Genomic DNA, 27,757 nt, shown 5'->3' on the forward strand with positions numbered 1-27,757 from the left:
TTTTTTTTTTTTTTTTTGCTTTATTTTAATAGAAATTCTTTAAAGCCCCAGGGGCGTGTCCATCCATCCTTGTGGGGAGGGGAAGGAAGCGACAACAGAACGAAACGAACTTTGGCAGTGGAGAGACGTTTGGATCTTCCTTGGTTTTGGATTTCCTTTGGAGCAGAGGTGAGTCTGGTCTGTTCTTGGCTAGCTAGCAAGGTAGTTACAGGTGAGCGTCCGTCACGCGTCGTCTGGTTTTTGGATTTTTCTTTTTTATTTTTTTTCTTTTTTTTTTCCTTTTTTACAATTTCTTACTTAAAGCCAAAGAGTCCGACGTTTTCTTTTTTATTTTCTTTATTTTTTTTACAAAAAAAAAAAAAAAGAAGGTAAAAAGAAAAAATATAGGAAGAGAGAAGTGAAGAAAAGAAGGTTCTTTCCTCCTCCAAGTGCTGTCTGGGAATGGGATCAGGTTGGTCTCTCCCCACAGCACTGCATGGTGAAGCTGGAGCCAAATCCCTCATCCAAAGAGCAAAAAAGGAAAAAAAAAAAAACAACCAGCCAAAAAACCCAAAAAATCCCAAACTGCAATCCCCCAACCGACAGAAAACCAACCGAAAAAAAGCCAAAACAAAGACTGAAGAAAGAACAGAGACCGGTATTTGCCTTAACTCCACTTAAAGCCCAGTTTGAGGATCCGTGAGGATTAGTTGTGAGAGCTAGCGAGGTCGTTTCGGAGGTCACACGAGTCAGGTAGCTGAGGAAACGGCACCGGGTGCAGTCCTGGCTCCGGCAGCGGGGCCGGCTCAGCGGGACGCGCTGTCCAGCGGCGCCGGCGTGGCCGGAGTGCCGGCGCGGGACGCGGCCACCGAGCCCGCCTCGCTGGGGCTGCTGGCCACGGCGGGCACCGCGTCGGGCTGGCCCGGCCCGGGGGCGGCGGGGCCCGGCAGCCCCTGCAGAGTCTGCCCGCAGACGTGGTGGTGCTTCTCCCAATCCTTGTGCTGGCAGAAGGAGCCGCAGTAGCGCGCGGTGTTGCAGCCGCTGCACGTCTCGCTCGCCTTGCGCCCGCAGTTCCAGCAGCTCTGCGGGAATGGGGAACACAACGGGCTCAGCGCTGGAGTGTGCACCCCTGGGTGGGGTGGGCATCCTCACCTGGGACTGGGCACTCCATCATCCCTGACTGTGCACATCCATCCCAGACTGTGCACATCCATCCCAGACTGTGCACATCCATCCCAGACCGTGCACATCCATCCCAGACTGTGCACATCCATCCAAATCTCTGCACATCCATCCCAGACTGTGCACATCCATCCCAGACTGTACACATCCATCCCAGACTGTGCACATCCATCCCAATCTCTATACACCCATCCCAGATTGTACACACCCATCCCAATCTCTGCACATCCATTCCAATCTCTGCACATCCATCCCAATCTCTATACACCCATCCCAGACTGTGCACATCCATCCCAGACTGTACATATCCACCCCAGACTGTGCACATCCATCCAAATCTCTGCACATCCATCCCAGACTGTACATATCCACCCCAGACCGTGCACATCCAACCCAATCTCTGCACATCCAACCCAGACTGTGCACATCCATCCAGACTCTGCACATCCACCCCAATGTTTGCACAACCATCCCCAATTGTGCACATCCATCCCAATCTCTGCACATCCATCCCAGTCTCTGCACATCCATCCAGACTGTGCACATCCCTCCCAATCTCTGCACATCCATCCCAATCTCTGCACATCCATCCAGACTGTACACATCCATCCCAGACTGTGCACATCCATCCCAGACTGTGCACATCCATCCCAGACTGTGCACATCCATCCCAGATCATGCACATCCATCCAATCTCTGCACGTCCATCCCAATCTCTGTACACCCATCCCAGATCATGCACATCCATCCCAGCCTGTGCACATCCATCCAGACTGTGCACACCCATCCCAATCTCTGCACACCCATCCCAGATCATGCACATCCATCCCAGACTCTGCACATCCATCCCAATCTCTGCACATCCATCCCAGCCTGTGCATTTCCATATTGGACCAGGCACACCCATTCTGGACTGTGCTCCCCTATCCTGAACCAGGTTCCCCTAATCCCAGACCATACAACCCTACCCTGGACCATGCACAGCATCCAGGACTGCATCCACATCCAGGACCGTGCACCCATCACTGCCCCCACCCCACATCCCCATCTCAGTGCAAGAATTCCTCTCCTCCCATCCCACCCTCACACACAGATGCTGAATCCTCAACTGCACGAGGAGCAGGTCCCACACACCTCGCTGGAGTCCTCCTGCTGGTTGATGACGGTGAGGGCATCCTCGGACGCCTGGCGCTTGGCCTCGGCCAGGGCCCGCTCCATCTTGGCGCGCTCGGTCGTGATCAGCTCGTGGGCTTTCCTCTCGGCATCCGACACGGCCTTCTGCAGCTCGGACATGGCCTGGCGCTTCACCTCGTTCACGGCTTCTTCTGGAAGGCAGCAGCCGAGCGTGTGGGGTGTGCAGGTGCCCAGCATCTCCCCTTCCCGCAAAACCACCCCAAATCCCTCTTGTGCCGCAGTGAGCGGAGCTGGGGCAGAGCCCTGCCGGCTCAGCGCCGTGCCAGGGCTTGGTGCCCACCCCACTCACCAGCTTTCCTCCAGATCTCCTCGGGCATGTACCCGGAGAGCGGCCGCGGTGCGAAGTCCCGGTGAGCGTCTGTGAAGGAGAGAGGGGACGCCCTTAGGAGACGCCGTCCCTTGGAACGCAGCCGCCGGCAGCGCCAGACCCCCGGGAGAACGGAACAGCGCGGGCACCCCGAGAGGGGCAGTACCTAACTGGGGAGCCTCGGTGGAGGAGGAGGAGGAGGAGGAGGAGTTGTGGGGCCGGGCAGAGGGAGGGCTGCCTTTCTTCATGTCCTCAGCGTCGCTGTAGCGCCGGATCCAGTGGTTGAGCTCCTCGCGATCGGCCTCCTGGCACCGCCGCAGCACCGTCAGCGACCGCCGCGTCTTCTCCACCATGTCCATGATGCAGTTCAGCAGCTGTGGGGGAACAGCAGCGATGGGAGGGGGCTCTGCTGCAGGCAGCTGGGGGGTTGTGGTACCCAGTGCTGGGCAGAGGGGTTTGGGCTATGCCAGGCTGTGCCAGCTCCAGCTGTGGAAGCTGAGGATGCTCAGGAGAAAATCCCTGTGAGGGACACGGTGGGGATGGAGGGACACACACAGGATAGGGCAGGGACACACACATGGAATAGGGCAGGGACACCACGTACATTATTGAGGTGTTTCCACTCCTCCGCCCACTCCCGGTCCGTGAGCCGGTGGTCGATCACCTCCTCCTGCCGCGTCCCGTGCACAGCTGCAAGGCAAGAGCAGAGCAGGCTCAGCCCCTGCAGGACCCCTCTCCTTTCAGGGGGTCCCAGCCCCGTTCCCTCCGTGCTCAGGGATATCCAGGGCTCACCGGCGGGGCGCTGGCGCTCGCGCAGCTCCCGGGGGTCGGGGTGCCGGTAGGTGTCCCGGTAGTGGTGTGCCATGGCCATGTCCTCCAGGCGGTAGTGCTGGGGCAGGGGGGGCCCGGCAGGGTGCCCCAGCCCGTTCGGGGGGTGGCTCAGCCCGTTGCTGGGGCTGTAGCGCTGCGCTGGGCTCATGGTGCACGGCCGCTTGCTGAGGTGCTCGGGGTGCAGGGGGTCTCGGTCCAAACCGTTCTCTTTGGTCCTGCACAGACAAGAGGAGGTTGGTCCTCCCCCAGAACAACCTCCCCTTTTCAGGGATGCATCCCTGAAAAACCCCACACACCCTTCCCTGGCTGGCACCTGTCTGGCGTCCTCCTCTTGCCGCTCTCGCCCACCTCCAGGAGCAGCTCGGAGGAGTCGATGGGAGAGGAGGCGTTGGCGTCCAGCAGCAGCTGCTCGTGCTGGGCCAGGTACTGGGCCGGGGTCTGCTTGGCCATGCGGGCGCAGTGCAGCAGCTCCCGCTGCAGCAGCGGCAGGTTGGCCTGCAGGGGGGTCACAGTCCAGTGCACAGCCCCACAGCCCACCCAGAGCAGCCTGGCTGTGCCCCCAGCTTGCCTGGCTGTGCCTTCCCTTTGGGGTCCTGCTCCCTTTCCCCAGGTGATGCCAGCAGCATGCCCAGGGGCCAGGTAGGCTTTTGGGCAATGTGTGGCACTCCACAGGGTTCAGACAGCTTCAACAGAGCCCTCCTGCATCCTGGCAGGGGCTGCAGAGCATCATCCCCTGGGCCAGGTCAGCCACCTCGGCCACCCTGTCCCCATGACTGCACCTGTGGGACCCACAGCCCGTGTGGCACCCACAGCTGCAAGGATCAGCTGTAACTCCCACCCACCGTGTCCCCCACGGCGCTGCAGCCCCAGGAGCAGCAGGAATTAAGCAGCAGAACCCCTTTTTGCCCGGCACTCTGGCTGCCAGCCCTGCATTTTGCCTTAGGCAGCCGAGCCGTGGCCAAATCCCATCTGTGGGACACGTTAGCGCCCGAGCCGGCGCTGCAGTTGCGGTGAGCAGGGCCGGACCCTCCCTCCCTTCCCTTCCCTGGCTGGGGGGAGCAATCCCACAAAAACAGCGAGTCCCCAGTCTGGGAAGCACGCCGAGCCCGGCTGGTTGCAGTTAGGATAATGAGAAACATCTGGAGCGGGCGGTGGGAACAGCTGGGAGCGGGGTGCCAGGGCGGCCGGCGCGGCCGCTGCGCTCTTGGCACCGGGACAGCGGGGATGGATCCCAGCCTGCCTGGAGCCACGGGGCCACAGTGCCTGCCGGGGCCTGGCCTTCACCTTTCCCTGCTCCATGCGTCCCAAAAATGCTGCAAAGGGGACGGGAGGGGAGGGGGCTCTGCTGTCCCACTGCAGCTCAGCCTGGAGCAAACCACTCCAGCAGATTCCTGTGATGAGTGTGGACCTCCACTCATGGACCCCTGCTCTGGAGGATGGGATGCAGAGGGGGAAAAGGGGCAATTTTTGCACTTTTTAATTATTCCTTTGCTAACAAGGGACAGAGGACACCGGGCTCAAACATCTGCTGGCAGTGCCAGCATTGCCAGCACCGGGCAAATCCCTCTGGAGTGGGGTGACTGCAGAGTCAGCATGAAATTAAAAGGCAAATTTAAAAAAAAAAGAGGGAATTTTTAATGAATTTCAAATGGCAACCAGCTGGGCCGACCCCTTGTTTTATTGCAACCAGCCCTGGCCCTGTGTGACTCCACACGTGTGGGGGGACACGTGTGCCTGGGGGGGGACATGGGCAGACCCACATGCAGCTGCCAGCCCCAAAGCCACCCCCAAATCCCCTGAAATGCTGCCATGGATCCCACCGTGCCCAGGCTGGAGACCCACCTTGAGGAAGGGGATGACAAAGGGTCGCAGCGGGAAGTTGGTGGCCTCTTGGAGCTTGGCGTGGAACTCCTCGATGGTGAGGGTGGAGTTCTGTGGGGACAGCCTGGGCTCAGCACCCCTGGCACAGCCCCCTGCACCCCTGGGGGACACTTGGCTGTTCCTCCCCCTTTCCTGCTGCTCTGCCAGGCTCACAGGAAAACCACACCCAAGGGAAAACCATGCTCAAGGCTTCACTGGCAATACCAGCAGCCAGAACCAACCCTGGCTGTGCAGGAGATGGGAAAACAACCCCCTTATCTCCAGGATTTAGCTCAACCATGGCCCCTCTTTCCCTTTCAGCAGCACCTCCATCCCCAAATGAAAACACAGGACCCCCAGGTGTCCCCATGGCTGACCCCACGGACGTACCACGAGCCCCAGGACGAGGGTGCGCACCCGCTCCCCGATCTCGGGGGAGATGTCGTTCCCGAACTGCTGCAGGGTGGTGAGGAAGCGCTTGAGCTTGGAGAGCTGGCGGGCACCACAGGCTGGAGGGAGCTGGTGGGTGGACAGGGAGGCGCTGGAGGAGGTGGCCGGGCCGTTGCTGAAGCCGTTGGGGGTGGACGGAGCCCCGTTGATGGCGGTCGGTGAGTGGCTGCTCCCGTTCATCACTGGGGAGACAGGGACGGGAGGTCAGAGCGGGTGGCTGTGCCCAGGCACCATGGGGATGGCAGGACTGCAGTGTCCTGCTGGGTAATGCGGGGCTGGCACCCCCTGGAAGGCTTCAGGATGCTGGTGAATCCCTGGGGCTGCATCCTGGGCTGGTGCCAGTCCTGTGGGAGCTGTGGGGAAGGAGGGGATGCAGAGAATCCCCCAGCACAGCGAGGGCCTGACCCAGCTCCTCAACAGCCAAGGGAAGGGACTCCATCCTGCCCATCCTGCCCATCTGGGAGCTGCTCAGCCCTCCCAGAGAGAGCCCAGGAGCCATTTGCCATGGAGCCCAGCCTGGCTTGCAGAGCACTGCCACCTCTGTCCCCACTGCTGGTCAGGAAGGACAGGAGCTGCCTGAACACCGCACACCGGGAGATCCAGGGGGGAAATTGTGGGGTACCAACCATCAGTGACAGACCCCTCTCTCCTGCACCAGCCCATGAGCACAGGGACCTTTTACTGACCAGCATGAGTGACAATACACATCACCTATGTCCCAACAGCACGGGTGACAACACACATCACTCATGTACTGGCCATGCAGGTGACAGCATGCATCACCCGTGTCCTGACCATGATGAGGGTGACAACACACATCACCATGTCCCAATGATGAGGGTGACAACAGACATCACCCATGTCCCAACAGCACAGGTGACAACACACATTGTCCATGTCCTGACCATGATGAGTATGACAATACATATCACCATGTCCCAACAGACGTCACCATGTCCAAGCACACATCACCATGTCCCCACAGCACAGGTGACAACGCACATCACCATGTCCCAATACACATCACCATGTCCCAGCACGTCACCATGTCCTGATGGTGTGGGTGACAACACACATCACCCATGTCCCAATACACGTCACCATGTCCTGATGGTGTGGGTGACAACACACATCACCATGTCCCAATACACATGTCACCATGTCCCAGCACACGTTCACCATGTCCCAACACGTCACCACGTCCCCATGGCACGTCGCCCCACGGTCCCTGTCACACTCGCTCTGTCCCTGTCACCCTGCTCTGTCCCTGTCACACCCATTCTGTCCCTGTCACCTCGCTCTGTCCCTGTCACACCCTGCTCTGTCCCTGTCACCCCGCTCTGTCCCCGCTGGGCTCACCCTGCGCTGGGGGTGCTGTGCTGCCCTGCCAGCCCTGCCTGCTCTGGGGCTCCCGCTCGCTCTCCAGCCAGACTCGCTGAGGAGGTGCCGAAAATAACCCAGAAAATAACCCGGCAGCCACAACTGCTTTTATTGCCGCGACAGGTGCGTGCCCAAGTTGGACAGCACACGTGTCCCTGGCCGGGATGGGGCTGGGGCTCACATCCCCGGGGCAGGGATGGGGCTGGCCCTGGGGAGCACCCGGGGGCTGTGGCTGCGCTCGGCTCTCTCATGAGAGCGGGTGTTTCATTTTACTTACAAAGACAGACCATCGACCATTTCAAGCAACCATGAAAACGGCCGCGAGGCAGAAACGTCGGAGGGCCAGCGTCTCGATCTGCAAGCAAAATAAAACACGCTATGATGAGAGAGCAGAGGGGGCAGTTCTCAGCCCAGGGCCCTGCATGGGATCTCCTCAGCACTTTTGGCATGGGCAAAGCTGCCAGACCCACCAGGGACCCGGGTCCCTGCGTCCCACGGCAGCCACAGGGAGGGCTCAGGGGATGGATGCTCGGCTGCCTGATAAAGTCCTGACATTTCAGGGACCAAGTGAGGTCCCCCAAGGCCGAGAACAACCGAAACGCTGTGGTGTCCGTGCCAAGCCACTCTGTGCCCCCAGCCTTGTGTCTCAAACCTCTCTCTGTGCTCAGTGTGGTGCAGAGGTGCCTGCACCCCTGGTCCTTCTTCCCAGACCCAGCCACACCCGGGCTGCCACATCAGCCCCAGGGCTGGGACTGACACCCAAACCCCCTCCAAGCACAGCTGATTGCTAGAGTCTGTCCAGAAGCGCTTCTGGGGCACTGCAGGTGTCAGGGGATGGATCTCAGGGGATGTTTTGGGGATTTTTCTTCCCCACTGGGGTTTTTCCAAGCAAGAAACAGCTACCAGCAAAACCTTTGCACATGCACGTGCCCAGGAAAAGTCTCAGCAGAACTGGAGCAGCCACTGGCAGTGGCCAACCACTCCTGCCAGGGGCCAGCCTTTGTCCCCTGCCTGTCTGGACCCTGCACTGCATGTGCCTTGTCCATCAGCGCACCAGGCCAGTGACACTGGCACAGTGACAGATCCCTGGTGCAGATCCTGCGGGTGTGCCATGAGCCCACGTGCCTCTGGTGCAGCCACCACATCGGGTGGCTGTCCCCAGTCCAATCCAGAGACTGAAACTCCCGCCTGGAGTCCCCTGATGCCACCACACCATAGCCTGGGCAGGCCAAGGAGGTGCCAGCCACTGTGGCTGGCCATGACACTGCCCTGCCACCACTGGGTGCCACATGCAGAGGGACAGATGTGTCCCCACATGCACGGGACCCATCACAGGGCCACCTCCGACGCACAGGGACTCCTCCAACCATGCACCTACATCTGGTGACATAAGAGCAGGATGTCCCTGTCCCCAGGGACCTCACAGGGCGCTGCTGCCATGGAATGAAGAACATGCTCAGAATGTGCACCCAAGGAGAGCCTCCAGCCTGAGCACAGGTAATGTCACCCTGTGTCCAAACCAGGTAATGTCACCCTGTGTCCCAGCCAGGCAATGTCACCCTGTGTCCCAGCCAGGCAATGTCACCCTGTGTCCAGCCAGGCAATGTCACCCTGTATCCCAGCCAGGCAATGTCACCCTGTATCCCAGCCAGGCAATGTCACCCCGTGTCCCAGCTAGGCAATGTCACCCCGTGTCCCAACCAGGCAATGTCACCCTGTGTCCCAGCCAGGCAATGTCACCCTGTGTCCCAACCAGGTAATGTCACCCTGTGTCCCAGCCAGGTAATGTCACCCCATGTCCCAGCTAGGCAATGTCACCCCGTGTCCCAGCCAGGCAATGTCACCCTGTGTCCCAGACAGGTAATGTCACCCTGTATCCCAGCCAGGCAATGTCACCCCGTGTCCCAGCCAGGCAATGTCACTCCATGTCCCGACCAGGTAATGTCACCCCATGTCCCAGCCAGGCAATGTCACCCCGTGTCCCAGCCAGGTAATGTCACCCTGTGTCCCAGCCAGGCAATGTCACCCCGTGTCCCAGCCAGGCAATGTCACCCCGTGTCCCAGCCAGGTAATGTCACCCTGTGTCCCAGCCAGGCAATGTCACTCCGTGTCCCAGCCAGGCAAGGTCACCCCATGTCCCAGCCAGGTAATGTCATCCTGTGTCCCAGCCAGGCAATGTCACCCCGTGTCCCAGCCAGGCAATGTCACCCCATGTCCCAGCCAGGTAATGTCACCCCATGTCCCAGCCAGGCAATGTCACCCCATGTCCCAGCCAGGTAACATCACCCCATGTCCCAGCCAGGCAATGTCACCCCGTGTCCCAGCCAGGCAATGTCACCCCATGTCCCAGCCAGGTAATGTCACCCCATGTCCCAGCCAGGCAATGTCACCCCATGTCCCAGCCAGGTAACATCACCCCATGTCCCAGCCAGGCAATGTCACCCCGTGTCCCAGCCAGGCAATGTCACCCCATGTCCCAGCCAGGTAATGTCACCCCATGTCCCAGCCAGGTAATGTCACCCCGTGTCCCAGCCAGCACCGTGCTGGGCTCTGAGGACGCTGTGGCCCCGGGCGCTGTGTGAGGCGCTGAGGGGAGCTGGCAGCCCCTGCTGTACTCACTGGTGCTGGGGGTGAAGGAGGGGTGGCGCGTGGCTCCCTGGGTGACAGCGGGCGGTGGCGGGGGCATGCTGGGCGGCGTGGAGCGAGCCTGCGTCTTCACATCGGCCGGAGAGTCGGGCATGGCGGCAGCCGCGGTCTCCGCGTTATCTGTGGGAAGAGGGCACGGCGTGCTGAGCAGGGTGTGCCAGGCAGGGCCACCATTCACTGGCAAACAGGGGGCAGGGGGACACTTGGGGACCTCGGGTATCTCTGTCCCCGCTGTAGAACTCGGGTAACAGGGACAGTGGCTGGTGTCCTGTGTGCCACAGGAGCTGCTCGTCATCTGCACAGCGCTGGGGACAGTGCCCTGTGCCACCCCTGCCCCAGCCTGTGTCACATCACTGCTGTCACAGCACAGCACCCTCCTGGCACATGGGGAATGCCCGCTGAGCCCTCAGCATCCCTGGCAGCACCACCCAGGGCTGGCAGAGATGGTGGCACCATTACACCAGTGTTCAGTGGCAGTGGCAATAGCAGCACCCACACATCCACCAGTGACTGTCCCCCACGGACCTGAGTGGCCCTGCAGAGCCAGATCTGCAATCCAGGGATTGTGGAGCTCCCGGCCATCACCACCAGCCCAGCGGGCATCGCCGCCTCCCTCCCACCCCCAAATATCGCCTGGCAGGGCACTCCTGGGTGCCAGCACCACCCCTCCAGCCACACACAGCCCCAGAGCAGGGCCTGGGCCCCGTGGCTGCCACACCAGGGGTGATGGGTGGCCACAAGTGGTGGCAGCTGTGGGGATCTGTCACCGTGCCCGCGCTGCCGCCGGCTCCGGCCAAAGATGGAAGTGACCACCACGGCCACCCCGGCCATGGGGGCTCCCCTGTGCCCCAGCACGGCTGATAATCCAATATTCATCCTTAATCCAGGGCAACTGTGGGGGGATTAATTGAACCTGGGCACAGCACATTGACTGGGTTAAATAAAGCAGGGCCTCATCCAGCCGGCCGTGCATGGAGCACCAGACATGGTGGTAGGAGCCAAAATCTGGGCTGGTCACCCACAGCATCGTTCTGGACGGCTGCAGCACCGTGGATATCCCTCTCTGGATATCTCAGGATATCCCTCTCTGACCACAGCACACTGGAATGCTGCACACACCTGGAGGTGCACGCTCCAGTTCCCCGTTCCTCGCTCCCTTCTCCCTCCCCAGCCACAGGAGGAATCTGACTGCACAGCTTCCCTCCCCCCAAAACCTCAGTTTCCTCACAGGGCCTGCCAGAATAAATGGTTTGTTTCAAAGAGCACCTTTTATTTTCCTTTTTCATGGAAATGTCCATCTCTGGGCAGAGCTTTGCCAGCCTTCCAGGCTTCCCCCATCACTCAGCAGAGCAGGACCCAGCTCTGACAGCAGGAGAAGAGCCCTGAGTGTGCAGAGAGTGTGACATGTGAGGGGTCACAGCTGCACCTCGATCCCACCCAATCCCTGCCTGCATCCTGCAATGGTCCCTGCCTGCATCCCCATCCCAGCTCCTTGCTCCATGCACATTCCCACCCCAAAGGGAAAACACGGATACATTCATCCTGGCACTGACACGGCTTTTCCACAGCTTCCCATCAGCAGGAAAGTTTCCATGAAGCTGAGCAAGCACTCAGGGAAATGGGGCCTGGTTCTGGTTTTTCTTGTGTTTTCTTTTTTTTTTTTCCTTTAAGTTTTAAATTTTTCCCCGAGGTGTTTGCAACCCGAACACGGCCAGGCAGGCACAGGAATGGTCCCAAATCCAATGGGATAAAGAGCTTGGAATGCCCAGAGGACCCAGCCCAAGTCCTTTGGAGGAGGGGATGAGCTCCAGGAGGGGAAAGGAGATTTTGGGAGCAAAGTGCAGCCTCCCCTCAGCACCTTCAAACAGCAATTCCCCAGCACAACTCCAACTCCACCGGAATTATTTTCCCTCTGTTTTTTTCCCTCTTTGGGGTAATTTGTCCCAGCCGCTCGGGGCCGTGTCTGTTTTCCTCCATCTGGTTTCCATTAGGCCTGTGCAGCCCAGATGAATAAGTAATAATATAAAAATAAAAGGATTAGTATTTTCTCCTGGGCTGGCAGGAACGGCTGCTCCCCACCCTGCCCCCCACGGGCCAGCGGACGCCGGACCCCCACACCCCCTGTGTGACCCTGAACCCCCCATTTGTCACACGGCAGGGTCTAAGCAGGGTCCCTGCTGGGGTGACACTGTCACACAGCCAAGATTCCAGCGGGCACACGGCATCCTGGAGCCGCAGGGGCAGCGGCAGTGCCGCAGGGATGGGGCTGGCAGCCATCCCAGCCTGGCCTTTGTGTTTCCCACAGCCCCAGGGAGCCCATCCAGCCACCACAAGCCCGGGGCTCTGCCTCCTCCCTGGGCAACAAGTGGGATGTGCCAGGGGATGAGTGTGGAGCTCCCTGGCCGGCTGCTCTGCTCTCCATCCCCCAGGGATGCGGGTGGAGCAGGCACCGAGCTGCCCTGGATGTGGCACTGGAAAGCTCCTGCTCCCTGCAGCTTCCCAGGCAAGGAAGGGGTTAAAGAGAATTCAGCGCCCAGCATCTTTCATGCTCTCCAAATGGCCACAAATGAAATCCAGATGCTGGAGGCGACGTCTCCCCAAGCCAGGCTGCCTGCGAAACAAAGGCAGGGAAGCATTCCTGCTCCTCAGCTGCCGCAGCCAGCGGGGCCAACAACAACTCCCCGATAGGATGGCAGGGCCGGAGCTGTCCCAGCTGGAGCAGCTTTGGGAGCGTGCAGTGCCTGGGGCCGGGCAGCAGCGCCAGCCACGTGCACCAGCCCTGCAGAGCTGGTGAGACCTCAGGGCACCATCAGCTCCCTCCTGCCCTGCTCCCATCCTGATCCATCTTTGGGATCAGCTCCCTCCTGCCCTGCACCCATCCTGATCCATCTTTGGGATCAGCTCCCTCCTGCCCTGCTCCCATCCTGATCCCCCCTCTGGGATCAGCTCCCTCCTGCCCTGCTCCCATCCTGATCCTTCTTTGGGATCAGCTCCCTCCTGCCCTGCTCCCATCCTGATCCCCTCTTTGGGGACAAAGGTGACAAGAGGCAGCTTGGAGTTCATCCTCTGTTGCACCTGGGGCAGGAGAAAGCAGAGTGCAGGGTTTGGATGGGATGTTGGGCAGGAATTGTTCCCTGTGAGGGTGGGCAGGCCCTGGCACAGGTGCCCAGAGAAGCTGTGGATCCCTGGCAGTGTCCAAGGCCAGGCTGGACAGGGCCTGGAGCACCCTGGGCAGGTGGAAGGTGTCCCTGCCAGGTGAGCTTCAAGGCCCCTCTCAATCCAAACCATTCCACAGCTCCATGATGATGCTGGAGGGGCGCTGCCCAACCATCACAGGGTGTCCCTGATGCTCATTTTGAGGAGCCAGCCTAGCAGGGAGTGATCCACACCCAGCACTCACCAGCACAAATGGAGCCCTTTTAAAGTAAATCAAATTAAATCAAACTCTGCACAATTTGTAAAGCAGCCCAGACTCCAGGCCTGGAGAGACCCTGCAGGTCATCCCCACCTTTCCCACCCCAGACTGGTCCTGTGCTGGCCCAGCTGGGACAGCTCCCACCAGCACAATTCCAGGCTAAGGCAGATTTCCCCATGCCCAGTACATCCCATTTGCCTTTTCTTTCTGAGCATCCCCATCCTGAATGCCAGAGCCCCAGGGGCAATGCCCTCCCTCCCTCAGCAAGTCCCAAACCCCAGTCCCCTTCAGCCTCCCGTGATGTGGCAGGGACAGCAGGGACAGTAGGGACAGCAGGGACAGCAGCCAGGCTCTCCACACATCCCAAGCCCCCAGTCCCAGTTTCCAAGCCCAAACTCTCCACCCAGGGACCCAAAGCAGCTGGCTCAGTGCCACCAAGGCAGTGCCAGCAGCTCCCGCTCGCCCCGAGCTGGCGTGGCCGGAGGTGGGGGGATGGGGATGGGGATGGGTTTGATTTTTCCTCGAAACAACAACAAAAAAGCCAAAAAAAAAGCCAAAAAAAAAAAAAAAAAAAAAAAGGCGCCCTTTCTGTTTTACAAGCCTTCATTTGCTATTGTTTATGTAAACAGGTAAATTGTTTCGTATCTCAATTAAAAACATCTGCCACATAAATGAATACCAATTAACTCATCCTGTTTTTAATTACTCTGTTAATTACACACAGGCAGCAAAAAGGATGGCAGGGGAATAGGGAAAGCATGCTTACACCCCCCCTTCCCACCTTGCTCTTGGCAAGGATCCGAAATGTGCCCAGATAATGATGGATTAAGGTGAAAACCGTGGCTCCCGGCCAGCTCCGGCGTGGTGCCTCCCGCCTGGGGTGTCTCTCAGAGGGATTTCCCAGGACCTTCTGGAGAGGTTTTGGGAACCCCAAGTCCCACGGGATGCCCTAAAGTCACCTCATCCCCCGCGCCGGGCGGCACAGCCCTGCTGGTGCCACTCGTGCTCCTCCAAACGGAGAGAGCAAACTTTGGGATGGTCAAAGGAGCGAGGAGGAAACATCCTCATGGACTGAGAGCATCCCCGCATCCCTCCCGGCCCCGAGGGCTCGCCCCCCGTGCGGGGTCGGTGCCATCCCTGGCGAGGGACCCCGGGCGCCGCCGCCCCCCCGGCTGCGGGAAGCTTTCCAAGCGAGCAGATGGGGCAGGGAGCGGCGGCAGGAGGAGGAGGAGGAGAGCAGAAAAGGCTATTTTCTCACGCTACATATTTTACAAGTCGAACATTTTGTGCATTTCAGCCCTGCCTGTAAAAGCATCTCGGCCTCAGCGCCGGGACTCGACGGCGGAGCCTGTGAGTCAACAGCGGCTGGCGACGACGTGGCTGCTGGCGGGGGGACGGGCTGGGAGGAGGGTCCCCCACGAACGGGGACAGTTTGGGGGGTCCCCCTGACCTACCGGCCAGGGCGGAATATCAGCTGCAGCGTCGTGCCCGCCGCCACCGTCGGATTCATCCCACCGGGGTGGCACAGGCAGGTGGGCACACACACACACACCCTGCTGCTCCCCAGCTGCCTTACACTCCTGGAAATTAAATATCCTGGCCAAACACCAGGAGTAAACAGTGCCGCGGGCAGCCCGGAACACCTGGAGAGGAGCAGGGCTGGGGCTGACCCTGCCGGAGCTTCCCCCGAGTCAGGAAACACCCACGCCTGGGCTGCACCCCAAAACCAGCCCGAGGTGCTGCACCCCAAAACCAGCCCGAGGTGCTGTCCCCAAACCCAGCCCGAAATCCTGTCCCCAAAACCAGCCCGAGGTGCTGTCCCCAAAACAGCCCGAGGTGCTGTCCCCAAAACCAGCCCGAAACGCTGCACCCCCAAACCAGCCCGAGGTGCTGTCCCCAAACCAGCCCGAGGCGCTGCCCCCCAAACCAGCCCGAGGTGCTGCACCCCAAAACCAGCCCGAGGTGCTGTCCCCAAACCAGCCCGAAGCGCTGTCCCCAAACCAGCCCGAGGTGCTGTCCCCAAACCAGCCCGAGGTGCTGCACCCCAAACCAGCCCCAAGCGCTGTCCCCAAACCAGCCCCAAGCGCTGTCCCCAAAACCAGCCCCAAGCGCTGTCCCCAAACCAGCCCGAGGTGCTGTCCCCAAACCAGCCCCGCGCCCCGAGCGGGGATTTCCGAGCCCTGCGCACGGGGATGCTCCGCACAAAGGTGGCCCTGATGGCCGGAGCGGGAGGTTCGGGGCATCCTGGAGGCAGAGGGTGGCCGGAGAAGGGAAAGCTCCCCCTGCACAGCCCGGCTCCGGCGGGGAGCTCCCGGAGATGTCCCCGCAGCGTGGGAACGCCGAGGCGCCGGCGGCTCCCCAGGGACCCCGCAGACCCTGCCCCACGGGCGCCGGGCTGGTACCGGCTCCGAGGGGGTGCCGGATCCGGCCGTGCTCTCCCACAGCCTCCAGGCTGCTGCCTCACCGGCTCTTTGTCTATTTTTGAACCGCGGGCTCCATTTCAAGGCGATTTTGCCCATGTGAAATTGAATCAAAGAACACAGGGGGAAAAAAAATATTAATGGGAATTTTGCAAAATAAACAGGAAATCCCTGGGATGTTTTCTGGTCAGCATCTTCCGAAGGAAAGCTGGGGGTTTGTCAAGGTGGGGTTCCCCCTGGGGAGCCTGAGCACAGTGGGAGGGACAGCAGAAAACAGCTTCAGGAAATCTAAAAATAAGCCCGAAGCAGGCAGTGGCACTAAGGCCAGGGCAGCCGGGCAGGGGTGTCCTCTGTGCCACCAGCCTCTTCTTGCTGACAAGGACTGATCCCAGCCTGGGGACTCCTGGGCAGCAAAATCCATCTCCCACATGAGATCCAGCCTGGACAGCACAGGTCAGGCTGCAGCATCGCACCTGCAGCACCGACAGCATCCCCCGGCCCCAGCAGCAGCGATTAAGCCCAGCTTAACCCTTGGGCTGTCCCTGGTCCCTCCCAGCCCCGTTCACAGCACCCGGCCCTGATCTGCCCCAGACCTTGACCGTGCTGCTCTGGTTGGGGGCTGGAGAGGGTCAGTGCTGCTGTGGGGGGATTTGTGGGTCCCTGCAGCTCCTGCCCCACTGCCAGCACTCCCTGGCAGCCCTGCACTTCCTGCTTGACTGGCTGCCAGTCCACTGACTCCTGCTGAGAGGTATAATAACAAATATTTATGGGGTGCCTCTCCTCCCCAAGGGTCCCACAGCACTCAGACACCTCCCGAGGTGGCTGCAGGACAGGGGACCCTGCAGAGCCCGAGTGCCCCCAGACTCCAGCAGGGATTTACAGTGGCTGCTGTCAGGAGCAGAGCCCAGACCCCATTTCCACAGCACAGCCAGACACCCCCAGGATCCACAACGCCTGGACCCTGCCGGGGCTTCTCCACACGTGCAAACATCCATGGCTCAGAAACAGAATTCCAGGAGCGTTGGCAGAGACCTGCCAGCCCCAGTTCCCCTTGGGACCTGCCAGAGCCCCCTCCTGCCTGCAGCAGCTCAGCCCTGAAGTGGGGCTGAGCACCAGAATATTTTTCCATCCTGCAGCCTGGAAGTTCCCGATGTAGGAGGCAAATCCTGCACCCACACGAGGCCTCCCCACTGCCCAAAGCTGGCAGCCACCCCAGCCAGCACCCAGAGCCACGGGAGAACAGCCTCTGAAAAAGAACAGCCTCAAAAGCCACTCTCTGGCTTTTCCCCGCTACAAACCAACATCTGCACTCACATTTTCCGAACAGAACACAGCCAACATCTGTCTGCTCGCGGGTAAAACCTTACCTGCCAGCACGGGAGGCAGTCAGCACAGAAAACCCCCTTGGCACAGCCAAGCTCGCCTCCCCAACCACGGAATTTCTCCCTGTGTGGAAACTCTCAGCACAGGGACCTGCCTCACAAACCTCCGAGGATCCAAGAGCCCACCCCAGGCGGGAGCTCAGCTCCGTGGGGCTCCTCACCCGAGCACCGTGGCTGTCAGCATCCTCCCCGGCTGCTGCTCCGTGTTTGCCGTGGCATTTCGGGATGGTTCCCCCATTTCTCCATGCCCTGTACCACAGCAGAGCTCACCCCACGGCGGTGCCGAGCGGACGGATGTTTGCAGAGTGTCTTCAAGTCGCTCGACAAAGGAGCAGGGAATTAATATTCCTTTTAATTAAAGGCAGAAAAATCTCTTTGTTCCTGAACAGAGAGAAAACAACAGAGGGAAGAGCTCAGAAGCTCTTCCTAAGCTGGAGACGAGACCATCGCTTGGAATCAAAGACACTGTCAACGCACACGTGACCTCGAATTAAAAAAACAAAATGAAACGCAGCAGCGGCAGTGGCTCCTCTCCGACAGCGAAGGAAAGTTGCAAAGTTTTTCTTGGCTAATAGAGGAAAAAAAAAAAAGAATTCCAAGAAAAGGTGTGTTTAGCTAGAGAAACGCTCTGCGGTATCCGAAGGCACCATCCAGCGGCGAGGGAATGACGGGATGAGCCGGTTGTGCTCCGGTGTCGCGGAGGAGGCACCGAGGAGCGCGGGGCCAGCCTCGCTCCATCGCTCCGCCGGCAGCATTCCCTCGGCAGAGCCGGGCCGCCCAGCTCAGCGTAATTCCAGAGGGAAAGCGAGAGCAGGCGGTGATGAACGGCAGCGCTGCAGACTCCCGAGCCAGCCTTCCTTCCCAAATCCACATCCAAACAAACGTCCAGAGAACGACTCTGCGAGCGTTCCCACCACAGCCCCGCGTCCCCACCACGGCCCCGCGCCCGCGCACACAATCACAGAACGAAGGGAGCTGGAACTTCCCAGAGCAGCCCTGGGATTCCTCCCGCAAACTCTCCCAAGTGGGTCAGCTCCTGCCGGCCACCAAACACGGCTCCGGCTCCAGCTCCAAGCCCGCGGCAGCCGGAGCGGGGTGCGGAGCTGGCGGCACAGAGGAGGGATGCAGGGATGACAAAGAGTTGGAATGCTGGGCAGGAGTCGGGAGCCACAACCGGGGGTGGTCTGCTGGGGGGTGGGCACAAACTCTCCCGGCTTCCCGGGGACGCTTGGGAAACGGTGCTGGGGAAATGGAGGGGAGAGCAGGAAGCGCAGGGAAGAGGGGTCCGCACCCCGCGGTGCGTGCGAGCGGGGCCCAGGGGCGCGGCGATCCCGATCCCGATCCCGATCCCGATCCCGATCCCGATCCCGATCCCGATCCCGCTCTGCCTCCGCCGCGGAGCCGCTCCGGGCGCTGCCTCCGCTCGCCCCGGCTGTGCCCCCGCTCGCCCCGGCTGTGCCCCCTCTCGCCCTGCCCCGCTCTGCTGCCGTGCCGGGGACTGCACTGGCTCGGGCACACGGAGCATCCCCGACCCCTGCGCACCGGCACTGCCCCGACACCGGGAGCATCCTCCGGGAACCGGGAGCCTCCGACTCCCCTGAGCACCGGGAGCGTTCCTCGGGCACTGGAGCTTCCCCGACACCGGGTACCGAGAGCATCTCGGACTCCTCACGACAGGAGCGTCCCCGGGTACCGGGAGCGTCCCCGGCTCCGCGCCGGGAGCATCCCCCGAGCATCAGGAGCGTTCCCAGCCCCTTTTCCACGGGAGCCTCCCCGGGCACCGGGAGCCTCCGATTCCCCCGTGCACCGAGAGCATCCCCCGAACACCGGGAGAATTCCCAGCGCCGCTTTCACGGGAGCCTCTGCGGGCACCCGCAGCCTCCCCGTCCCCGTCCCCGCTGGCGGACGGCACTTACCGTCCTGAGGTGTGGCGGAGGCGTGAGGTAAGTCCCAAGGCAGGGGCCGGCGGGGCCGGCAGGAGCGGGCAGAGCCGGCAGCGGCCCCCGGCGGCGGCGGCCCCGGCCCGCTCAAGGCCGGCTCTGGCGGAGCGCGGCCCCGCGGCGGCGGCTGCCCCCGGCACCTGCCCGCCGCCGCTCGCCGCGCCCGGGGCCGCCGCTCGCCGCCAGCTCCGGGGGTCGGGGCGCTTCCCCTCCCCCCGGAGGGGGGGCACCGGAGAAGCGGGGGAGGGCGGAGAAGCCGCGGTAAATCCGCGGGGCCGCTTCACCCCCTGCGCTCCGCCCGGCGGCGCATCCTCCCGGAGCCGCGCCGCGGCCGTGGGGCCCCCGCGGCAGCGCTCCGTGCCCGGCCGGGCCCCCGCAGCGCCGCCGCTGCCGCCGCTGCCGCCCGCCCGGCCCGGAGTGAGCGGGGCCCGCCCGCGCCGCTGCCTTAGACCGGGGAGCACCGGGGCCGCCAGGGGGCGCCCTGCCGCCGCCGCCGCCGCCGGAGCGGGACCCCCGGGATGGGAACGGGATAATGGGATGGGATAACGGAATGGGATAACGGGATGGGATGGGATGGGATGGGATGGGATGGGATGGGATGGGATGGGATGGGATAACGGGATGGGATAACGGGATGGGATAACGGGATGGGAACGGGATAATGGGATGGGATAACGGGATGGGATAACGGGATGGGATAACGGGATGGGATGCGATAACGGGATGGGATGGGATGGGATAACGGGATGGGATGGGATAACGGGATGGGATAACGGGATGGGATACGGGGCTGTGTGGCACCAGGGAGTCTGCACAGAACCGGGGCACGGAGTGGGACACGGGGCTGTGTGACACCGGCGCTCTGCACGAGGACATGGGGCTGCCCAGGGCTTTAGGGGGTGCACTGAGGGGACCTGGTGACACTGTGGGGACTGGAAGGCCGTGCACGACAGTGTTCAGGGCTTGGGGGCTGCAGGGATTTGGGTTTGCAAAATGGTCAGAGTTGAGGGTGCTAAAAATCGAGGGTTGCGAAGCTGAGAGTGGGGGGCTGCATGGGGGCAGGGTAACATGTTTTGGGGAGCTGCAATGAATAGAAGTTGTTTTGGGGAAGGTGGAAGGACTGCAAGGGAACGGGCCAGGACTTGTCTGGGGCCATGGGAAGAGTCCAGGGGTTGGAGCAGGGTGGGGGTGTCTGCAGGGGGCTGTGGGGGGATGGAGCTGTGCTTGCTCAGCTTCCCTCTCCCAAGGGCTGGGGTTGCACTGGAGCAGCCACAAGACCACAGCACAGCCCTCAGAGTCCCCCGTGCCCATCCCAGCCTGACCTTGGAGTGTCCCCCCCACCCTGCTGGGCCTCGGTGGGGCTCCAGGGGCAGCTCTGTGCGGGGCAGCAGTGCACATCTGGCTGCCTGGCACACCCGTGCCAGCTGGGGGACAGCGTTCAAATTTTCCCTCCCCAAGTCCTACTGCAGCACTGCTGCCTGCCCATGCACCGGCAGCACAATCCCCGTGAATTTCCCTGCGAGCCCCAGCCCTGCTCTGGGTGTAATTACTGTGCCTGGCAGCTGCTTCCCTCTGCCACTGCCCGGGTGTGTCCCTCTGTTCCTCATCCCCGCTGCTTCCCAGGGATTGGGGGAGCTGCAGCTCTGCCGGGAGGAGTCACCGGGCACGGCCGGGCTTGGGTAGCACAGAGAGCTGCGTGGCCACTGGGCAGCCAGAGAGTGGCCCTGGAGTGGCTGAGGCACGGACACCGTGTGGGCACTGCGAGGGCACTGCACAGCCCTGGAAGGGGCACTGCACAAGTGCTGCATGGCCTTTGTGTCACCACTGCATGGCCAGCAAATGGCTATTGCATGGCCTCTGTGTGACCACTGCATGGCCAACAAATGGCTATTGCATGGCCTCTGTGTCACCACTGCATGGGCAGTAAATGGCTATTGCATGGCCTCTGTGTGACCACTGCATGGCCAACAAATGGCTATTGCATGGCCTCTGTGTGACCACTGCATGGCCAGTAAATGGCTATTGCATGGCCTCTGTGTCACCACTGCATGGCCAGTAAATGGCTATTGCATGGCCTCTGTGTCACCACTGCATGGCCAGTAAATGGCTATTGCATGGCCTCTGTGTCACCACTGCATGGCCAACAAATGGCTATTGCATGGCCTCTGTGTCACCACTGCATGGCCAGTAAATGGCTATTGCATGGCCTCTGTGTCACCACTGCATGGCCAGTAAATGGCTAGTGCATGGCCTCTGTGTCACCACTGCATGGCCAGTAAATGGCTATTGCATGGCCTCTGTGTCACCACTGCATGGCCAACAAATGGCTATTGCATGGCCTCTGTGTCACCACTGCATGGCCAGTAAATGGCTATTGCATGGCCTCTGTGTGACCACTGCATGGCCAACAAATGGCTATTGCATGGCCTCTGTGTGACCACTGCATGGCCAACAAATGGCTAGTGCATGGCCTCTGTGTGGCCACTGCATGGCCAGTAAATGGACGTCGCATGGCTATTGTATGACCATGGCATGGCCAGTAAATGGACATTCTGTGGCCAGTACATGACTTTTGCATGGCCCCTGTGTGACCACTGCATGGGCAGTAAATGCCAATCACGTGGCCACTGAGTGACCTTTCCATAGGTACGAGATGATCATCACAAGGACACTAAGTGACCATTCCACGGCCACTAAATGGCCACCACATGGTCCCCAAGTGACCACAGCATGGTCACTGCACAGCCCAGCTCCCCCTGCTGATGGGGTCACTGCGGGTGGTGCTGCACAATCCTGACCCAGCCCCTCCACCTCAGCTCCAGTTTTCCATCCCTTGCTCCCAGAGGGCTCCCAGAGGGCTCCCAGAGGGCTCCCAGAGGGTCTGTGGTTCTCCAGGCTCATTCCCATGGGGACCTTGTCCCAGGAGCCTCGTGCAGGTGCTCCCCACAGCAGCCCTGAGGAAAATCCACCGCACACAGCTGCACTCCCAGCTCTCCTCACCCTGGCTTTGCATGGGTGGCACCGGCTGGCACATGCAAATGCCAGCACCACGTGTGCTTGGGGACACACATGGATGTGCACTTGGACTCGTGGTTCCCAGCTCGAGGTGGACCCCCAGCATCAGTGAGGCAGCCCGAGAGTGTTCCCAGAGTTTTGGGCTCCTTTGGGGTCAGGCCACTCACTGGGAGCTGCCCATGGGGGTGACCCCGCTCAGCCCAGCCACCCCCCCAAGTGCAAACCCCACACCCAGGACAAAACCCTCCTGTGAATGCCCAGCTGGTGCTGTGCCACGACCCCAGCAGTGACCAAACCCATCCCCTGTGACCTACCAGCCCCCTGCTATGACCACGCCACAGGGACCTGCCAGGACCTGTCACCACCTCTCCTTAATTTGGGGTGCAGCTCAAGGACACCAAACACCCCCTGCCCTGGCACCTCGTGCCCCAGGAGCCTCTCAAGCCCTGTCAGGATGGGCAGGTGGCACTGTCACCCTGCAGGACAGGGTGAGGACAGAGCCACCACGTCCCTCCCAGCAGCGTTTGGGTGGCAGGGGCTGCTGCGTTCCCATTCCATGCACGCAGCCTGTAATTTTGGTCTATTGAAGTCATAATTCACTACTGTGAAAATAAACATTTGTGTTAGCTGGCTTTATTCGGCAGGGTTCGGCTGAATGTTAATAATTCCCCGCCGGCGGCTTTGCACGTGGCCCGGGATGCTGGGACAAAGCCCGGGCACCCGCGGCTGTGGCCGTGGCCACTCCTGGCAGGCTTTGGGCGAGTTCTCACCCTCCTTTGTGCCCTGGGATCCCCCGGATCCCGAAGGAGATGGGCAAAGAGGAGCCACTTTGTACTAATCCAGGGATAATGAAGATAAATGTAATTTTTAGACAATGTTTGAAGTCCAGCACCGACTCAGACTCCTCCCTACCCATCCCTGTCGCTGGGTTTGTACCTTTGGTGGATGCTCCACATGAGGGACACCCCATCACCCAGGCCGTGCCATCACCATGCAGGAGCACGCCTGGCCCCCCCAGCCCCGGCTGTCCCCAGGGCTGTCCCCAGGGCTGTCCCCAGAGCTGTCCCTGCTGGGTGCAGGGGCTGGTGCTTCCCCTCGGCATTTGCATCTTCCCAGCCTTTATCTTTCTCCCGGTCTCTGTATTGCTGCAATTACAGACACTTTAAAACACAATGATCTGGCTGTTAGCGTGATGGATGACAGAACCTTTCTGTCTGGTTTAAATCATTGCTGAGAGTGAGCAAACTTCCCCGGGTTAACCCTTTCCTGCCCCAAACTCGCTCCCAGCCCGGCGCTGCTGTGCGCTCCACGGCCCATCCACCCACCGCACTGCCGGGTACATGGATGGGATAAAGGAGGGTCTGCAATTCCTACGGAAAACATTCCCCCATCCCTCATCTCCCTGGGGTCGGTGCTGTTGGGGCTCCCCGGGTTCGTGGGGCAGCGATGGGAGCAGCCCCGCCCCGGCAGAGCCGGTGGCCCCGCTGGGCTGCGGTGGGAAATTAACGGCTGGAGCGGAGATAAGCGCCTGCCAGAGCCCGATAGCCGGCTGGATCCATCCCAGCCCCGGGCTGGCAATCCTTCCCCCGGCAAATCTGGAACCGGGGCAGGATGGGGCCCCAGCGCCTTCCCACCCGTGGGAGAGGCTGGAAACTCCTGTCCTGCCTCGGTGTCGGTCACGCTGGCGGGTGATTGATGGCGTGGTGAGCCCGGGGCGGGGATGAACCACACACATCGTGGTGATCTGAGCTCCCTTTGTTGTGGGGAGGGGACATCTCCCGCTGCCATGCATCCTGCCCAGTGCCCGTCCGTGCCTGCCCACCCCACAGGTGTGCCACGGGAGGGTGTCACCCTCAGCCATCACTTGTGCCTGTTCATGTCCTGCATCCCTGCTGGGTGAGCACATGGAGGGGCTGCATGCAGTGGTTTGGAGGGCGCCAAGGACCTGCCCCAGGGGAAGGGACACCCCAAGGCACAGCCTGGGGGAGAAGGGGAGCGCTGAGGCCTTGGCATGGTGCATGCCAGGAGATAAGAGGGGATCTGAGGGCAGATGAAGGCAACTGGTACCAAAACCTCAGAGGAAATGGTCCCCAGCACGTGAGGCCATGCAGGCCCCATATCTGCCCCTGCACATGACCCCCTCCCTCTATCGGGGCCGTGCACGTGGGCAGGACAGAGCGGTGGGTGCTGGACTCACAGGCACCCTTAGATGCCCCCTCTTGCCTCTGCAGCCACCGTGGTGTTGGGGACGCTTTTCACACCGTGTGGGTGCCCAGCCATCAGTGGTGACCCGCTGCTGTCCCCGTGTCCCGCTGCTGATGCTCTGTCCCCTCCTCCCCACTCTCCGGAGCTCAGCTCAGCCCCGCGCTCCCCAGCGTGCCGGGACGAGCTGATTGCTATTCCAGCTGCATCCCTTCTGCACAAGCCTCAGGCTTTTTGAAGAAGCCCACAGCGCTGTTTTGTCACACCTTGCCCCTCGCCAGGCTGGTGGCTCAGCCCTGTCCCTGCCGTGCCGGGTCCTGTCTCCGCCCGCTCCCCCGGGACGGTGTCTGCAGGGAGGGCACCGAGCCGTGCCAGCGCTCAGCCCGGCGTGCCACAGGTTTCCTGTGTCTGTCCGTCTGGCTTTCTCAATCTCCACCCGTTCCCTCTCGGGGAGCAGAGCATCCCTGGGTGCCTCTCTGAGTCCTGGAGGGATGTGGCACTGCCCTACAAGCAGAGCTTGGTGACAACGAGTGACAGAGCTCATGACCTGCAGTGATGCAAAGCCCTGCACGGCTCTGGGCTCTCCAATCCCCGTTTGCTTGGAGCATCCCTGCAAGGACAGGAAGCTGCTGGGCTGGGAAGGGTCGGTGTGACCACGGATGGTCCCTGGCTGTGAGCACAGATGTGGTGGCACAAATCTCTGCCTAAATCCATCCCGGTGCAAGCACCGAGCGCCAGGAGACCCCGGCGCTCTTCCCTTGGCACTTCACTTGCAGCAGGAGCCCTGGCGCTGGATTTTCCTGCACGTTAATCCATCGGGGAATGCAGCAGGGAGATAAGGGGCTGGTGGGGAGCCAGCGGCCGGGGAAGACGCTCGCCTGCCCGCTGGCTATCGCCCGCCGCAGCTGCATCCGCCCGGGGACATCTGCTGGGCAGGAAGTGCCGTGCGCCAGCCTTTCCCAGGAAAGGGGCTTCGGTTGTGCCTGGCTTCCCTCCCTGACCATTCCTTGGGGTCCCCGGACTCGGGCTGACCCGCCCTGCAGCCACCAGGCTGGAAGGAGCAGCCCCACGGGCTGTGGAAGCACATCCAGTGGCTTTGTGGCTTTCCCGCAACTTCCACATAGAAAAGGAAAAAAGTGCATCTCCCATTTAAAGAAAAAAAATAAATAAAACCAAGACCAAAATCCTGTTTTCCCTGCTGACAGATTCGTTCCTGCTTCGTGGCATTCAAAGGAAAACCACCCCCCACTGCTTATCATCCCTCTCACCCTGCACTGCCAGCTCTGGAAAATCACCGGCTTGCCTGAAAAATGGGAGACTTTGGGATACAGCACCGTTCCTCTGGGTGCCTCAAGGTTTTAGGGCTGCCAAGGGCCAAGCTTCCAGCTTTTCTTTGCCATGGAGAGCCCGGGAGGTGTTTTAATTGCAAAGCAAAGGTGGCCACGTGCTGCCTTGACTCCAGGAGTTGTTTTGGGGTGCATGGAGATGCTGCTGGCACCTCCATGGGAGCAGCACCCAGTGGCAAAGTCCTGCCAGCCTCATCCTTGGCCAGCAGGAATTCACTGGGAGATGCTGAACCTTGGGTTCACGACAGGTTCACATTCTCCTTCTCCCACCCTAACCTTGGGGGACCAGCTCCTCCCCGGCCTCCCCATCCCACAGGCTGCACTGCCTGCATGCTCCCAATAACGACGGCAATTTAATTAGCAGGCACTGCACTTGCAACACCTCACATCCCTGCAAAAATCAATGGGAGCTAGCAGGAGCTGCTGTGAGCCTGCCTTCACTCCAGCAGCCAGCTTGGATGGAGATCCAAGCTCTGGAGCTGCTTCAGAACCTTCCCAGGGCCAAAATGCTCCATCGTGGGGCTCTGGCTGTGTGGAGGGTGGTGCTGATCTGTGCCATGCCAGGCCATGCCCGGGGAGCCTCGGCCTCGTGCTGGGTGAGGTCTGGGGTTTGGAACGAGCTGCAGATGCTCCACGGCAGCAGAGGACGTTGTGGCTGTCTCTGGCCACCTGCATCGTTTCCAAGTTCCCAGGCTAAAAGCAGGGCTTGTTATCAAGAGCAAAAAATGTGCCACCTCTGTTGTATTTCATTTCCCTTTCTCCACCTCTTCCCTGCCCGCTGTGCATCAGAGATAACAACTCTCGGTGCCGGAGCTGGAGAGCGGGGCCGGCAACGGCCTCGCCAGCCCTATCGCTGCCGAGCCGGCCGCAAGGAAATCAGGAAGTTTGCAGAGATATTTGGCCAACAAAATAAACATTTCTCCTGCCAAAAGCCTAACGGGCAGCCCGGGCAGCCCGCAGCAATCTGCACGGCTCCCTGGCTGCAGCCTTCCGGAGCGCGGTGCCCGCCGAGCCCCGCGGCCGTGCCGCCTTATCGGAGCCTGCCCGTGCCTGGCATGTGCCAGCTCTGGGCACAGGGACCCCAGCACGGCTCCCCCACCCCGGTGAGCCAGCATGACAGGTGCAGCACCCACAGCGCACCAAACCCTGCCCCTGTGCCGTGCCAGCCGTGTCCCCGAGCCTGGGCAGTGCCAGGGGTGGGCAGGGGGCTGCGGGCGGAGCGCGGTGCCGGGGGAGCGGGGTGGGGAGTGAGGGGAAGCGAGGCACGGGGCCAGCATTGTTCACACCGGTGACTCAGCCGGCTCCACTTTCCTGCCTGCCCCGGGCACAGCCCCAGCAGAGCCCCCTGGAGCTGCCACAGCCCCTCAGTACCCGGGGATGCTCCAGCACTGGGGTTTGGGATGCTCCATCCCCACGGAGCCTCTGCACAGCAAACCACCAGCCTGGGGTCGGATGTGAGCTGCTGATCCCAGAACGAGCACAAACACCCAGCAAACCCAGCGGTGAAGTGCTGGAAAAAAAACATCCTCGGGGCTGGTAATTCATTAGGGAAAGGTTTAATTGCAGAGCGGGCTCAAGTGGGTCCCCATGACAGCGAGCCCATGGAGCCCCATGGTGCCTTTGCCACGGGCTTGGCCATGTCCCAGCTCCCCATTCCCGCTGACTGCTCCCCAAAGGATGCCCTGGCTGGTGCCAGCCACGCGCCACCCTCGGGGAGCACCTGCCCGCCCGAGGCTGCGTTTGGCACCGGGCTGAGTCACCCGTGCCACGGCACATGGCACTGCCACAGCCGCCACCTCCTGCCTCCCGCCGCTGCCTCACCTTGGCTGCTCCTGCGTGCTGCCCTGGCCCGAGAGGGGTCCCCGTCCGCTCTGGGGGGTCCCGAGGGGATGGTGGCAGCGCCCCAAGTCTGCGAGCCCCGCCGAGTGTGGTGGCACCAGCCTTGTCCCCTGCGTGGGCAGGAGCTGCGCCGGGGCCGGGGATGCTGAGCTCCGGAGGGGCGCGGGGTGTCCTGCCCACTCGGCTCCTGCCCGCTCGGCGCCTGCCCGGCCGCCAGGGCCACTCATGTGACGGCCGGGGCCGCGGTGGCAGCGGAGCCGTGTCCCATGGCGAGGGGAAGGTGAACAGCTGCCGGGCAGTGATAATGCGGCGGGTGGGGGTGGCCGGGCAGCTGCGCCCGTGTCCTTCCCCAACAGGAACCATCTGTGA

The 27,757-nt window shown here is 61.3% G+C and overlaps 1 protein-coding gene across 7 annotated transcripts; it reads right to left on the reverse strand.

Moving 5' to 3' along the window:
- LOC117001634 (protein CBFA2T3-like) lies at window positions 1-27,571 on the reverse strand. Of its 7 annotated transcripts, XM_033070078.2 has the most exons (13): window positions 18,963-19,039; window positions 17,208-17,427; window positions 9,803-9,949; window positions 7,461-7,538; window positions 5,744-5,985; window positions 5,336-5,425; window positions 3,807-3,988; window positions 3,455-3,708; window positions 3,267-3,352; window positions 2,829-3,036; window positions 2,645-2,713; window positions 2,296-2,486; window positions 1-1,061 (listed from the first exon to the last, which is right to left on the reverse strand). In XM_033070078.2, the coding sequence occupies exons 3-13, from the start codon at window positions 9,921-9,923 to the stop codon at window positions 786-788; spliced, it is 1,797 nt and encodes a 598-aa protein (XP_032925969.1). In that variant the 5' UTR covers window positions 9,924-9,949; window positions 17,208-17,427; window positions 18,963-19,039; the 3' UTR covers window positions 1-785. The 7 variants fall into 7 exon arrangements, with proteins under 7 accessions (XP_032925969.1, XP_032925972.1, XP_032925974.1 ...); XM_033070081.2 differs by lacking the exons at window positions 17,208-17,427; window positions 18,963-19,039 and adding an exon at window positions 27,371-27,571; XM_033070083.2 differs by lacking the exon at window positions 17,208-17,427 and having other exon boundaries at window positions 18,963-19,053.
- Window positions 27,572-27,757: the final 186 nt, after the last annotated feature.

Source organism: Catharus ustulatus, chromosome 11, assembly GCF_009819885.2.
Source record: "Catharus ustulatus isolate bCatUst1 chromosome 11, bCatUst1.pri.v2, whole genome shotgun sequence".
Classification (NCBI taxonomy): Eukaryota; Metazoa; Chordata; class Aves; order Passeriformes; family Turdidae; genus Catharus; species Catharus ustulatus.